At 44.3% G+C, this 15,972-nt stretch overlaps 1 protein-coding gene across 5 annotated transcripts in view; it reads left to right on the top strand.

The window, feature by feature from the left end:
• cadm4 (cell adhesion molecule 4) overlaps positions 1–15,972 on the top strand; it is a 140,550-nt gene that overhangs the window by 102,699 nt on the left and 21,879 nt on the right. For 4 of the 5 annotated variants that reach the window (XM_070835676.1, XM_070835673.1, XM_070835675.1 and 1 more), the window contains exons 1-3: positions 1,644–1,789; positions 9,111–9,257; positions 15,267–15,554. In XM_070835676.1, coding sequence (XP_070691777.1) covers positions 1,693–1,789; positions 9,111–9,257; positions 15,267–15,554 — 532 coding nt within the window. In that variant the 5' untranslated portion in view covers positions 1,644–1,692. Of the gene's footprint in view, positions 1–1,643; positions 1,790–9,110; positions 9,258–15,266; positions 15,555–15,972 lie in introns of those variants that run through there. The other variant, XM_070835674.1, reaches the window with a different exon arrangement.

Here is a 15,972-nt window from a genome sequence, read left to right as displayed (position 1 = left end):
GGTCCTGACAATCAGCAGAACTCTGTACAGACCTTAAACACAGCAGGCTTTCAGATCAGTGTGTATGAGTGAGTGTGTATTTGGAGTGCTCCCAGGCCCCGACTGCACCCAGTGGAGCATGTTGGAAAGGAAGAGTTAGGCAGGTCGATGCTGCACGATTATACTGTCTGATAGCCTGTGATTATTCGGAGGAGTCTAAATTTACCATGTAAAATCACTGTCCATTTACGCTACAGTGTATACATGATAGCGTATCAAAAGAGTTGTAGCATTCAAGCGAATAATGGTAGATACCTTGTGAGAATAATATGCAAGTCTCTGGGGTAAAATAGCCTACCAGAAAGTGTAATATCTGAAACTAAAGTGTTTGACTGCAGTTTGCTCCACCTCTTGCAAGTTGGTTATTCTACACAAGGCCAGCACTTCTACTCTTAGTCTTTATAGAGCAGCACTCCAGCTCAATGGATTTTATTTAACCTTAGCTATCTCTAGATGAGTTGTAAGATAGTGTCTCCTTGTCTCCAGTGGCCTGGCCAGTACAGTTATAGCTCAAAGGAACATTGACTTCTGGCTGCCAATTTGTCCGGTGAGAAGTACAGAAAACCTTGTTTGACTCATTAAAATACAATCTTTTCACGAACGAACATAGTTGTCCTAGATTTCACTGTCCTCGAGGGCAAGGCAATGTAGGTGCCTCTATTTCAAAAGTAAGCATTCGCTCAAAATCAGTAGAGGTAAACTTGATTTGCTTTGGATGTTAGTTTCTCAGCCTGTATCTGGCAGAAATATGGTTTTATCGATGTTCTCTGTTACTTGGAGCACTGTGGTTTGACCTACAGAAGACAAGAAGTCTATTGTTGTGGTTAATTGTGTGGCTGATTGTTGGGGCGCCTGGTGCTCACAACTAGCTTACCTCTGAGTTTGACACTCCAGGGTACAGTTGCTGATGAGCTAATTAAATTATTTCTCCTTTGGTTAATTGCATAGGAGCCATTACTGAATGCACTTGCTGGTAAATAATACAGTATCATAGGACTGCTTTGGTCATTTTTGGTATTGGTTTTTGTGGCTTATTGATCTGAGAGTCATGGGCTTTGGTCTCAGGAGGCTTGGAGCACTGTGGTAGAAAATAGCTAGCCCAGCAGTGTTGGCTCTGTTGTTGTTTTGCTCAGCTGGGACTGCACTCCTGCACTACTTTGTAGTAGCAAAGCTTCTGCACTGTATGGATTTAAGACAATGCATGGCGTAGGCACAAGATGTCAAGAGAAGTCAACAGTGGAACTTGTTGTTGCTCTAAGCTCATCTCTGTGAGCATTGTGATATAGTGTCTAAATCGCTAGCTCTGTTAGTGCCCTGAGCTCTGGCCAAACTTCTGTGTATTGCGTGCAAGCCTTGGCTACAATTCAGTTCTGTGTGACTTAGCAGCTAAAGCAGTTTCTTTGCATGTGTTGTGATGCAGCGTAGAACATAAGAGTCCTTTCTTTAAGTGTTGTCCTCAAACAACAACTTCTGTCTGATTGCACTGAAGTAAAGCTGGGTTGTTAGCGTGTGCACGTGTCTGCAGCATTGCAGTTGAAAACAAATCAGAGTGTGAATGTGTGTATAGCAGTGCAAGCGGGGTCACAGAGGAGCCATTGATCAAACGTGCACATCCGCACACACACACGTTCACGCACAGCTTCTCAATACACAATGAGGCCTGTCCGGAGCTCTGTCCTCTGCCGCCTCCTCCCTGCCCCCTTCTCTCTGGCCCTGCGCAGCCTGGTCCTGGTCCTGCTCTGCATCACTCGTAAGTCATGCATGCAACAACGCTCACCTGCACATGCACACACAGATTAAATGAGACGTGCAATATTGATTCTATAGGGAGACACAGGTGTCATTACACATCAAATAAGTCGGGGAAACCAAGCACATAATTTTCACATGTACACACTCATTTCATATAATAGCCAGGATGTGGCACAAGCTCTTTGTTCTTTTAATGTAAAGTCCCTGCCTCTGTTAAATAAGAAGAAAACGTGATTTTGAATGCGATACTAACTGGTGTAAATTGATACAGAATGAGATCTGCTGCATTGGCGAGCACACAACCAAGGGAGAAATAGCACGACGGAATCATGAGTTGAGAGTGTCGGGTGATTTGTTCAAAATTCTGGTAATTAAGCTAGAATTGGTAATTAAGATTAAGACTAGAGAGAATAAGAAGACAGAAGTATATGCCCGGGAGGTGAAAGTACCAGGGAACGAGAGACAAGGCAGTGAAAGAGAGTGGACGGATGGACCAAAAGACTTAAAGGGAACCAGTCACAAATGAAAACAGAAAGCTGAAGCCTTTTTCTCAGCTTCCCTCTGAAGAAGCTAATAAAAGAAAGTTGGACCCCAGAGTGGGAGAGATATAGTGAGCCAAATGGAGAGGTTGTTGAATAGAAAGAGAATGGGGAAGGAAAAGTGCAGTGCAAGAGACCAATACATATTGAGAGGGAGACAGACTGACAAAAGAAAAGAAGGACCTGGCCAGATAGAAACTTGTACTGTACGTAAGAGGGGGAGGGAGGGAGGGAGGGAGGGAGGGAGCAGCAGAGGCAGAAAATAAGAAATAGTGAGACAGAGATGGAGAACAACGCCTGTGTGTGCGCAAGAAAGACAGAGATGGAGGGGAAGGGTACGAAGATAAAACAAGAGACGAGGCCCAAAAAAGACCTGCATGAGGTCGAGATTTTGAAACCAAGAGTCATAAGATTGATTGAACAAAGACTGCAAAGGCAAAGATTGTAAGGAAAAAGCAGTACGTGAAGTGGAGTGGGAACAATAGCAGAGCTGCTAGGTGCTATCAATACCTCCTGTCATTATTTTTACCCTTTTAATGAAGTGCTGCTCATTGGCAAACAAGTGTTGTGCCACTATGCACAGTACCTTCTCCTCTGTGCCAGCCAGCATCTCAAAATCTTTTTTATTTACATATTAGATCAACAGAAGGACATTGTGTTTTGTGGTGTGTTGAGGGGAATGCCGGGTGGGGGGTGACAATAGGGGAGTGAAGGATACAGAGAAAGAATGAGTTTGTGACTTGGCAGTCAGCATGGTTATGTGATTCAGTGCCAGTAGGGCAGTTTTGTCTTGAGGCTTCAGTTTGCACACACATATACTCTTTTGTGCACATTATCGCGATGTCACACAAGCGCATGCATTTGAAATGCATGCATGCACATTTCCTCCCACCTGTATACACATTCATCAGTATCACACATGCAAGGGCACCACAGATGCACACCATGTGGTGGATTTTGAAGGGGTGTTAGGACCAGTGCTTTTGGCTGTGGTGAATCTCCAGTGTGTTAGCCGTCGCATAATAACCCTCTAAATTTCGTTTAAGCCGCAGTAGGGGTGTGTGTGGTGGCCATTGTTGAAGTGTTGTTGGTGCTGTGACAGATCCGGGCCATAAAATGTTGCACAGTAGATAAAGCTAACTAGCTTTAACTAGAGAGGAGAAGGGAAAGAGGGAGAAATATGTTGCTTTGTGAAGGGTAAGAAGAGGTGAATGAGAGAGCAGAGAGAGTGATGGCATGGGTGGACAAGAAGAGAGCGCTTAGGGAGATGCAATGTAGCAGGAGAGGGAAGAAGAGGGGATGGGGCAGGACAGGGACGAGGTGATTGAAATACACCAGGGCTGGAGAGACATAAAGATACAAAGGTCAGAATGAGAGGTGTGGGAGCAGGGAGAGGACAGGAGGAGGTAATAGGAAAAGAAGGGTAGAGGTGACGAGAGGAAGAAGACAATGGATTTCAGTGCCGAGGGTGGAGGCACTTTGACTGGGGAGCAAAGACAGAGAGAGTGTTAAAAACAGGATGTGAATGATATAAATAAAGTATATGAATGAAAGTAAATGTTTCTAATGAGAGGTCAAGAGTGAAGAAAGACAATTTTATGCTGATTTTGCTGATTAGCCGTGCAGTGCTCACAGTGCACCAGTGGGTGATGGAGCGGGAGAGTCGGATGAGAGCGGGTCTGAAGTTCCTGCCAAAGAGAGAGAGAGAGAGAGAGAGAGAGAGATTAAGACAGACAGAGAGAGAAAAAGAGTGGGATAAAAAGTGGAGAAAGAGCTGAGCTATAAGACTGGCAATTAAAAGAAGTGAAAGTACAGAAGAAGATGAAAGAGGGAGGAAAAACTGAGATATTCAGTCTCTCGCTCCACTCATTTGTTTTGTCCTCTTGTCCCATTCGCTCCTCTCCCTTTTTGCTGTCTTCCCCTTGCTCCCTCTCTTCCGCTCTCCCGGCACACTATAAAAACAGCGCGATTATGCTGCAGACTTGAGCTGCAGAACAAATCACATTTAGCAAAGGAGAGTGTGGAGATGGAACCAGTGGAGAGGCAGGAAAAGATTCCCACTGAGTCACAAAAAGAGAAAGAACGAGGGAGAGATTGCAAGGGGAATGAAAGCCTATTGCTGCTCGGAAGGAAACTATGGGGAGAGGGGGGGGGGGGGGGGGGGGTTGCTGCACGAAGAAAGAAAAAGAAGTAGGGACGGGAGTGAAGAGACGGCAGCTAATGGGAGAGAGAAAGAAAGAGTTGCAACAATTCTCCTCCTGAGGCCCAGGAGAGAAAGAGAGGAGAGGGGATCTTTAGGACAGCGCTGATGAGGGAGATGAATGATAAACGATGCAATAAAAGATAAGGGAGAAGAGAGGGAGGATGAAGACAAGAAGAAATGGAAGGGAACTGGAGGAGGGGGGGAGGAATCAAGGACCAGCTCAGGTAGAAGATGGGGAGGGAGAGGGATGGGAGACTGCAGGTTTATATAAAAGGAGAAAGAGGGAGATGGTGAGAATGAGATTAGACATGAAGGCAGAGGGAGTAGAGAATTATGACTTGTGGACTAAGTGGAAGCAGGGGGGTTCACTAGAAAATGAGAAGAAAGGCTGAGTGGAGGAGAGGGAAGAAAAGGAGGACAGGAGAAAGCGACAGCAAGAAGGTAATGAGAGAGACGAGAGCGAGATTTGTAAAGGATTATGTATTATTTATAGAGGGAGCATCATTTTTTCTTTGCACTGGATATGATTGGCAGAGTTCTGGCTCCCTGAGAGAGATGGAGTGATAATTTTAGACTGGGAAGAGAAAAGGGGGAGACTTGTGGGTCTGCAGAGGGAGGTATGGAAGAGAAGAACCTCAAAGTCAGCTATTTCATAGAGTTAGTACACCACAAAACTCTGTGATTAACCTGGAGCAAGTGTGCATACACACACACACACACCCTCACACACGTAAACATTGCAAACTTCATTTGCATACATACTGTGGAATCAGGCTCGCTTCGCAGACTCGGGGGATAACGGAAAAAATGTACATCCAGATGGGAAGAGAGATGGAGAAGTTGCCAACGGACGACCCCATAAGATTGGAAACTATGAGCTGCTGTTATTGTTTTAATTAGAGCAGTAATAACACAAGGGGTTGTGCATTGTGCTCTCCTGCATCGATTCCCTTGTAAATCCGTGGCCGGCATGCAAAGAAAACACAAGCTCTTGGCCCACTTCCAATTGAAAGATAATGAGAGATAATGAATAGGGAGACAGTGACTGCACTGCTTCAAGGATACATGAGGGCTTGTTGGGGGTAAATGGAGACAGCTCATCTCTTATATGGCTTGTCTTTTTGTTCTATCTTTTCCTCTCTTCACTCTCAGAGACATGGAGAGAGAGAAATAAGGGGAGAGTGAAGATGAGGGAGACAGACGCAGCAAGGCGGTAATTCAGCCCGCTAACCCTGCACCAGTGAGGCAGTTTCTAGAATTTACCGTGACCAAGGGTGAGCCAGCAGTCCACCTGGCTGCCTCCCAAATCCCCCCCTTTTAACTCTCCACACCTCCCTTCATCCTCTCCCTCTGTCCCTCTATCCCCTGCCTCCCTTGGCTTATAACTCAACCCCATTGCTGGACCATTAGGAGGGGCCCCTGAACAGCCTTGTCTTATGAATTTGCACGCCTATTATTTATTTATTTGTGTATGTATTTTGAAATGATGGCCCTTCTTGGATCTCTATTGCCGTAGTAAATAAAAGCTCCTTCTTTTAAGGGGCTTTGACAGCGGGGGTAGAGGCATTTCAAATGATGAGGAGCACCAATTCACTGCTGTAAAATACTGCCCCCGCTTGGTTGGAGAAAGAAGTGATTGCTTTTGTTCTCCTTCCTTTTTTACTTATGCGTTCATCACAGCCGTCACTGCACTACCATGGTATCGATTGCTCTCAGCATTTTCTCTTAATATGATTTGACGCTTACGGAGTATTTTATTATGGCCACAGATTTTAATGGGGGCCAGATTAATACCTCTGTCACAGATGTTGATTCCCTCCCCCTCCTTCTCATTCCCTCTCTGCTCTGTACTATACTGGGGATCAGAGGCACAGGCTCATGGCCTTGATGTGAAGCCTATAAAAACCTACAGTCAAACTAAAGTGCTGTACCCAGCTGCGTTATGAGCGGGAGAGGCAGAATATGCGTCATCTCTCGTATATTTTGTCCAGCCCCTGCCAGCTGCATTATTATACCCAAACCATCACTTCCTAACTCCCTGCTATCATTTCCTGGTTAGAGCCCTCAATACCCCACCGTCTCTCCATCCCTCTGTTCTCTTTGCCCAGATTGATCATCCACCAGCAGCCAGCAGGTGTTTCTGCGTAGCATTTCTCAGCAGGCGACAGCGGATGCCAGCCATTCCACTCATAACAGCGGTTAACAGTGTTTTATTTTTATTTTTCTTTGTCGCTTTTCTTTGAGCTTTACATTCATGCCACTGCAGCTAATTTCCTTTGAAGGGGTGACAGCTGTCAGGAGAAGTGGGTGTACAAATGGACAGCTAATTAGTTTTCTGGCCTCCTCCCAGAAGCCAACTTTTGACCGCTCGCTTTCGGAGCTCTCCCACTTGCAGCCCTCCTTCACTGCTGGTTCTGATGGGTCACTAATCACACACAGACGCTACACTGACTATGTCAGGATGCACAGCAACACTCTTACAATTAACACTGTTTAAAACAATGGCGGCCTAGCCCGGTTGCCACGGTGATGAGTAATAACAGCCATTAGAAAAATAATTGGGATGGTGGTGGCAGGCCCTGATGGCCCCCGATATGAATCACAATATTGATGTAGAGAATGGGAGCAATAATGACTACAATTAGTGGTAATTGTCAAGATTTTTTTTCTCTGTTCTATAGAGTATTAGTTAGAGTCCCCTTTGTCTTTATCCCCTCTTGGATTCTTTCAGTCCTTGGTTCAATTTCCCCTGTGTCTCTCTGTTTCCCCTGATGTGATGAATATGTAGGCTTTGAGTATTTCATTAAAAGAGATTAAAATCGGGGGGAGAATTAAATTTGGATGAAGTTGGTGGGATCAGATGATGTCAAAGTAGCTTAATTGCAATATGCCAACTGCCTCATATGTGCACCCAATCCACATGCCCACCTATTGTGCACGTGTGCACACACACACACGCGCACACATGCACATACACTGAAACTTAGGACACGCTCAGCTGCAGATATAGACATTCATTTTGGCCCAAAGCAGTCAAGTCAGCAACTGCTATGGCAGCCACCATCTGTTTGTCTCACAACATTTCCTGGCTTCTGAAGGTGTCTTACAGAGCTTAGAGACACTGCTAGACCCAGCAGTTTAATATATATATATAGTCCTGTCGTCTTTATCGGCACACCTGATTGCCCGCTTCATCATCATGCTTCAATACTGGTGTCGTTCTTTCTCTAAATCCTCCCCACGGCCAACACTTTGCCAGGGTGAGAGGGAATGCAAATGGAAATGCAAATGGGTAAATACTAGTTTGGGGAGCCCAGCAAGCTGGTACACTCTTCAAGGCAATCACATTCCACTCTTGGCTGGAGCCTTATGGCTAATTGCGTATAAATCATTTGAATTCAAGCGGTGGGGATCTGTGTCCATTGTGCTCAACGGGAGGTGTGACTCAGCCGAGCCGTGTCAACAGCCCGACCCAAAAACAGGGAGGGCGCTCCAATCAGAGCATAATCAACCTCCTCATTACTGACTCTTGGGCTGTCAGCAACATCAAAGCGTCTCCCTGCTGTTTCTCAGCCCCCTTATCTAAAAATATTGGGTTTACAGGCCAGACAAGTTTGTTTGAAAAATAACGTGCGAAAGTTTCGCTGTCTGTGCGTAACTCTGCATGCATGCATATCTGTGTGTGTGTGCATGTGCAGGTGTCTGTGTGTATCGGCATATTCATTCACAAGAGTCGAAACTGGTGCACAATCCCCCCTAGCTCTTTAGCACTTTCCAAATACCTGTAATAAGAATCATTACATCGGGATAATGGAGTGTAATCAATTGGTTTAGCTTGCACCTGGATGAGAAATGGCACTAAGAATGCATGAGGTGCATTCGAGGCTGCCACCGGTGTCTCACTGCTCTGCACTGTATGGTCAGACGATCACGGACCCATACGACAAGACTGGAGTTTAAACTATCAATATACACACAGGTGGTGGCAGGGCTGCAGTCCGACCCATGATCTGTTTGTGTGAGTGTGTTGGTGCATATGTGGCCATGGTTGGTCTATGTGGGTCTACTGGGTGTGTGTTTATGCAAGACCGACAGCCACTTAGAGATTTAATAAGGCATTATGTATTCATATGTGTGTGTTGATGCATTCTGTTAGACTAGCCAGAGGCAACGGGGCTGTATGTGTGTTTGTGCACGTAAAAAGATGAATGGCAGTAATTATAATCATCCCCATTATAATCATAAGAACACATTGTTCATAAGGACCCACTTTTATTTCAGTGTGTTTCTGTAGCTTTCCATGTCTTTATCTCTATCACTCTGTCTCCTCCTCTCTTTTCCTCCCCCTCTCCATTTCTCCCTCATTGTGTCCATATGATGAATTGCGAGTAAATGAAGGATGCCTTAAGTACCTTATTTTGAAAGGTTCTATCTCAAGTGAGGTGAAAATTGAACATCTCTTCTTCTCCACGTCTGTTCCTCTTACGTGTCACTCTCCTCTTCTCTCCCTGTTTTTCTTCCTCTCCATCATCTATCCTCTGTATCATCAAATTGACGTCCATCTTTCTCTCCCTCAGCCCATTGTCAGGCGGTGCAGGCGGAGAATGTGACAGTCTTGGAGGGAGGTACGGCCCAGATCTCCTGCCGCCTTCAGAACTACGATGGATCAATCGTGGTCATTCAGAATCCTCGCCGGCAGACCCTCTTCTTCAATGGAACGCGAGGTGTGTATGTGTGTGCACACTTGGCTCTGCAGACAAACTTAATCTATCAGTGTCTATGTATCTGCCCTCAGTGACATTTGAAACCAGCCTTTTAAACACATTAGCAATGACTCGCCAACGCTTGCACTTTTACATTTTTCTTATTGCAGATGTCCTCACTTTGCCTTTGAAGCGATTCCACATTAAAAAGTCAGATAACCCCAGAGTTAATTTAGGAGATGGTTTTATTCTCTGCCCCAACTGTGGGGCTGCCTTAACGGTTTTAAAAGCATAGTTCGAAGCTCTCTGCGTAATCCACTGCTAACCCCTGTGATGAGATCAGAACTTATTACAACTCCTCATTAGAGCACGGCCTTGGCAATCACATGTTTTTTTAAAGGCAGCTTTATGGCACATTATCATTGTAACCAATATTATAATGAAGGCAGATTTCATTGAAGGCCTCAGGGTAGGCAAACATTGCATGTTTTTTCTTAACTAATTAAGTGAAAAAAGCTGCCACCTTAGCCAGATTTTCCACTAGTGCTGCTAGGAACCCCATGAGCAAAAGAACAATAATCAAGGATATTAAACTTTGCCTTTGAAATTTGTGTGGGGCAGCCTAATTGGAGCAAAATTTTACGCTATGGTTTGCGGTCTAGCAATAGTTATGTATGCCCTACGTTAAATATGTGATAAATCTCTTAAAATGTGAGCCAGGGTTTAAGGCTACAGTGTAAAACTGTGGTTTGTAACTGTTTAGAGTTAAGGGAAAGAGGGTAAATTTGAATATATTCAATCAGTTTTGGTTGTTCAAGCTTAAGACACCATGCTAACAACCCAATGAATGCTTTGGTTGAGGTTTGAAATCATTTATACAGTACGCCAGTAATTGGCTGTGCAAAATTTGTGAATGAGCCTTCCTTTCCACCAAGGCATATGCAAACAAGCATACACAAAGCACTGCATGATAAAAAAAAATGGCATATTTGTAACACAAATTGTTTGGATTAAGTAGACTTGGCTCATGTTCAAACCAGTAACTAACACAAATAGGCACAAAATCAGCAAACGGTAACAAAATCCTATCTATTCTAAGTAAACTGAGGCTACTCATTAACAGAGGAGCAGCACAAAGTTTGCACGTGCGTGCAGGATGTAGGTGAGGTGACATTGTTTTGTATGCTAGCGGTAGTTTTAATCTACTACGGTTACTTAGTTAGATTGAATTCAAGAATTTTTGAATGACAGTTAAAAAATATGACCTGAGTTTAACTGACCACAGCATCAGACAGCAAAATTTTTTAAATGGCCGCAAGTAAATCATTAAAGTGCTAGTAGTGTGTTGTAGTAAGTAGGTAGACATCTTCAACTGTAGTACTGTGGTTAAAGAAATTATTTGTTGGAAGTGTCAAGGAAATGAATGGCTGCCAGATTCAGAGCAGGTTTTCTGATGATGACCCTGCATTTAAGCCTCCACATGATGAGGAGGGGTTAAGAGGACACCTCCAGCAATACTTTCACATCATTAGCCTAATGAAGGAAAACCATCTACGATCAAAAGATCTAAGAACTGCTAGAATATACTCGAACCTGTGTTTTTAACTGCAGAAAATAGAAAAAAAAAACTCCTGTAACTCAAGGGTATATTTCATGGTAGCAAACATATGGCATGATATTTTATGTATGTGAAAGTTTGCACTTGAACACCTTTTTACATTTTTAATGATTGCGTCTTTCGGCACTTGTAATTACATTGATTTGATAATCATGACTCCCACAATCCTCTCGGGAACAGTTGCTGCGCCGTCAACAGTTAACAGTCACTGAAGATTTGAATAGCAACCCAAGATTAGACTAAAATACTGAACACAAAGAGCTGCTTTCGCTGCTCACTGAAACAGCATTCAAAAACTTTTGTTCTACACACGTTTCCGTACTTGTTAGTCACCTCCATCGCGGAGCAGCCTTAATTGGGGGTCGCTGCTTTGGGAAACCTCACTTTCAACTTTCCCCCCAATTCTACCAGATCAGCACTACCTCTAAGTTCCATTAAGTATTTAAACAGAGCCGCCTGTCTGCTCTCCCACGAGACATGGACTTGCACCCTTCAGAAAGCACGACAAAGACTAATCATAGTGAGGAGAAGACTGGGTGTGAAAGGTAGAATGAAAGAGAAAATGAGACAGAATAAGGAAAAGAGTGCGGGAGAACGAGACAAAGGGGCGAAGGGTTAAGAAAGACACAGCAACAGAGAGAATAAGGAAAGGGAGTGTCAGGCGATGGAGAAAGACAGCACCGGGAAATGATCCAAAGGTTAGGCAAGGTATAAAGAATAGATGACTTCCCATAACTAATTTGGCTCCCGTAAGCACTGTAAAGCCTCGTTGGGGACATTACATCTTACTCTGGCTCTCTCTGCCTCTATGTTTGCTCCATCACTCGCTGTAGGGCTCTTCCATTTCTGCCTATTGCCCATCTGCCACCCAGATATCAGACTAACAAACTGAGGCCTTTCTGTGCCGAGCCATTCCACACTAACTGCCCAGATAGAGCCGCTGCAGTAAGTGCTCTGAATTAGGCTGCCTGTTTTGCAAGTGAACAACCAGCCAGGGGTGTGTTTTATGAGATTGTGGGGACTGATAGCTATAATAGAGCGGTAGAACTAACCAAATGGACCCTTTCTCCTCACTGCTCCATATCTCTTTTTCTCCCCCCATTGCCAACTCTTCTCAGCATGCAAATGAGATAGGACAATAAAGGTGAACTTGGACATGAACAGAAGTCTGACATTTAGTTGCCATTTAGTGCAGAGAGGGGAAAAAAAAGATTTACCTATCAGTGGGGAATAGTTCTCTAACAATGCTCTCGCTGCCATCCGGTACAGGGGGAAATTTTGGGGGTCGGGTGGAGTGATTAGTGTGGTGCACTTCCAGGAAGAGTGGACTAACTCTATTGCTCCAGGCCGCGCTCTCTCTGTCCCTTGTGGATTTTTGTCCGCATCTATATTATTTTTTTCCCCCGCCTGCTGCGTTATGGCACTATATTAGACTATTTGTCTCATTCTCTCTTCCTCCTCCACTCTCACACACAAAGGCAATATCTTTACTGTAGTGTATGTGTTGCGATGAATTATGCTGCGAGATGGCTGGTTGTTACATCAGGGAAGTGTCTGCTGTGAACCAAAGCCAGCACAAAGGAGGGAGAAGGGGCAGAAAATAGAGATGGAGAGTGAGGGAGAGGTTTCACAGTCGATACAAAGTGAGTCTTGAATGAGAATCTATGGACATTGAGCCACTGTCACCCACAGACTGTTATTAGCGTTATTTGTTATTAGCAGTGTTTTTCTTGGCATTGATTCTGCTCTTTCTTTGGTAACAAAAGGAAAATTGTTGCATGTTCACCTCTTTTTATCCTCCCTGTCACTGTGCTGTCATCTCTTTCTCCATTGTGCATTATGGGCTTAGTGGTTGTAGCGCCCCTGGTCAGGGGTCCAGGATTGGTTGAAGAATTAAGTGTTTAAAAAGCTGATATATTTTTACTCTTCCTTCTCAGTCTTTGGTTATTTTCCATAGTCTGAAAGCAGTGTTTGCACTTTGTGCAATTGTACTATTTAACCTATCTTTCACTGACTCAAAGGGCAGCACCACTCAGTTTAATAGGTTTCCCAAAATAATCTTTGGTTGTGCAACAAGCTTTATTAGCATAGCACTTTTTAAAAGAGTTGCCAAGTGCTTCAATCAAGTGATCACAGCAAGTAAAATAATAATCATTAAAACCTAATAAGATGAGCACTAAAAATGCCAGACACTAATCAGAAATGGGCTTACAGGGGAGTAAAGCAAGTGGTTACAAAGAGAATGAATAACACATTCTAGTTTAGGATAGTCCAATCTGTGCTTGGGAAAATGAACAACAGTTTCCCTCAAAGCTGGAAATGAGAGAACCAAGACATCTGTTATGTTGTATCAATGTACAGCCTGGAGCTGCTCAATCGAGACTGACTTTGCAAACTCCCTCTGAACTTTTTATATCAAACTGAGCTTAAGATTTCGCCGCACTATCAATTCCAGTGCAGAAAATCATCTGGGTTGCTGTCACAGCCACTATTTCTCCCATGTTTTGCAATTTTTTTCCTCTGCAGAGCTGTCCATGGGAGTGACATCACAAATAAGAAGGTGGTAAAAACTTGACTGTGGGAGACAGAACTGAGTGTTTGCTAATATAGAGCAAACTATCTTGAGGAACAACCGATTCTGAAGCTGAAAATGTCAAACCACTCAATTAAAGCAGGCCTTGCTTCTCTTGTGCCGTTTCACATACTTGCCAATTACTGCTTCCACAAAAGTGAATGTAATGCATTTTCAAAGATAAAAAGAATAAAATATATTAGAGACTTTAATTAACAAGAGTACATGGTGTTATTGATGCAAAGTGCCTGCATCCATGAATGGGCAATGTCATTCAACTGCAGAGCCACAGCGCAAGCACTTTCAGCCCTACAACTCTGGACCTGCAGTTCCAATCTAACCAGCGCTCTTATCTGCAAGAAAAGTGCAAGCAATTGCAGCAAATGTCACTTTCGTGGCCTGTAAGTGGCAAGATCAGTGTACCTACATCTACAGGTCTGAACTGCTTTACTTACTTCACTTCTCTGCAGGGGGTGCAGGTTTGCATTAGCCTGGTTCCGGATGTCCGAATTGGTGGCCACACGGAAGAGTTTTCCAATCATTCAAATATGTCTGACATTGTGATCACTGACAGTTATTCCCCCCGTGGGAAAAAAGAACCAAGCCAATTACTATGACACCAAAAATAAGACTACAGAGAGGGCGGAGGAGTCTGTGCTGTAGCCGACAACTGATTTAGTCACCGATAAGTGAAACCAGCAGTGGTAAATGAGAGACAGAAAGCAACTCTTCTTTATCACTCTCCAAGGTGAGCTACTCACTCTCCCAGCTAGGCTATTAATTTGCCAAGCCACTTACCTTGGCATCCTGGTAACTGACTTGGCCCATAATCAAAATTACGTTGCGGGAGGCTCCGATTCCTCCCTCGACAACCCACTGGGTATGTAACTGACTTCCTGATTGTAGCATGCAAGTCAACAAAGCAGATATTAAGAATGTAAAAAAAAAGCTGAAAAATAAGAAGAAATAGCTACTGCTTTCCATGTTGACTGAAAATGACTTGAAAATGACTAGCAGGGAGGATACATCACATATGATTGATTGGTTAAGGCAAAATACCAGGCTTCCAAAAAGTAAAAAGGGCTAACGTGAGAACAATATCGTGGCAATCCAGTCAGATTATCTCGGGGAGCTTTGCACGGGTAGATGTAGTCTGTTAATGAGCAAACAGCTCCACCCTGACAAGAACCTGCAACCTGCCAGTGAAAACGTACGATTGTCAGTGACGTACAAACCTGCTCTCCAAGGTGCTTTTCATCTAAAGACAAATTTAAAATAAACCAAGCTAAATCCTCTTTAAAGTTCTTTAATGTGACATTTACTTTGGCCGTCTTCGTGTGTGTGTGTGTGTGTGTGTGTGTGTGTGTGTGTGTGTGTGTGTGTGTGTGTGTGTGTGTGTGTGTGTGTGTGTGTGTGTGTGTGTGTGTGTGTGTGTGTGTGTGTGTGGTGTATATTTCAAGCAAGCAAAGCACCATGACAAAAATGCTCTGTCTGACTCTGAAGTATTGGAAAATAAAGAATTAATGCTGCTATTTTTCCTCCTTTGTTTTTACTTTTACTACTTACTTACATGCCTACAATATTTAGTGTTTATTAGAATTCAGTCTCACTTCACAGACAGATTGTGATTTTTACCAGTGACTGATGACCTTATCTCTCCTTGGTCTTGCCACTCTTCCTGTCACTCACCCCCCCATCTTCATTCCCATCACACCTCCCCCTGTTTTCCTTCCCACCCCTGCCTCCTCTCTCCACTCCCCTCCTCCTCGACAACACCATCCCATGCTGTCTCACCTCCATCCCACTTCCACTCCCTCCAACTGTCTTCGTCCACCTCCAGCCCTGAAGGACGACCGTTTCCAGATGGTGCTCTTCACGCCACGGCTGGTGCGCATCACGTTGACCAACGTCAGCGTCTCGGATGAGGGCGGCTACTTCTGCCAGCTCTACACGGACGCCACGCACCACCAGGTGGCGACTCTCTCGGTTTCCGTGCCCCCGGAGACGCCCACGGTGGAGGTGAAGCAGGAGGCCGTGGAGGGCGGTGAGGTGGAGCTCACCTGTGTGTCGCCGCGCAGCAAGCCGGCCGCAACCCTACGCTGGATGCGTAGCGGCCGGGAGATACCAGGTACTTACCTGATTGACAGATGGACTGATGGTTAGATGATTATGAGAGTAGATGTGGAAACTAAAGGGGAAATATAGGGCAGGTAAAGTGGAATGGGTGGATGATATCACAGACCAAGTGCTGAAGAAGAGAAGGATGAATGGATGGGTGATTGATGGCTTGACAGAGGGAATGGCAGATGGATCAGTTGATGGGAGCAGGTTAAGATGGATGGAGAATATGAAGGTTTAGCCGGCAGGGCTGCCAAAATCTCTCTTTTCCTCTTGTTTCCTTGATTTTGATCAAGTGCTCTTTGCAATATTTATAGGCGACGATCTAGTTTCAAGTGATCAAACCAGCTTTTTAAGATGTGAATAGCAATAACTTTTCTGTTTCCATTCCAGTTAAGGAGAGGCATAAGTTCAAAAAAGTGTATATC

The sequence above is a fragment of the Pempheris klunzingeri genome, chromosome 8 (assembly GCF_042242105.1).
Source record: "Pempheris klunzingeri isolate RE-2024b chromosome 8, fPemKlu1.hap1, whole genome shotgun sequence".
NCBI classification, from domain to species: Eukaryota; Metazoa; Chordata; class Actinopteri; order Acropomatiformes; family Pempheridae; genus Pempheris; species Pempheris klunzingeri.
Note: the sequence above shows the minus strand (reverse complement) of the source record. Positions and strands in the feature narration are given on the sequence as shown.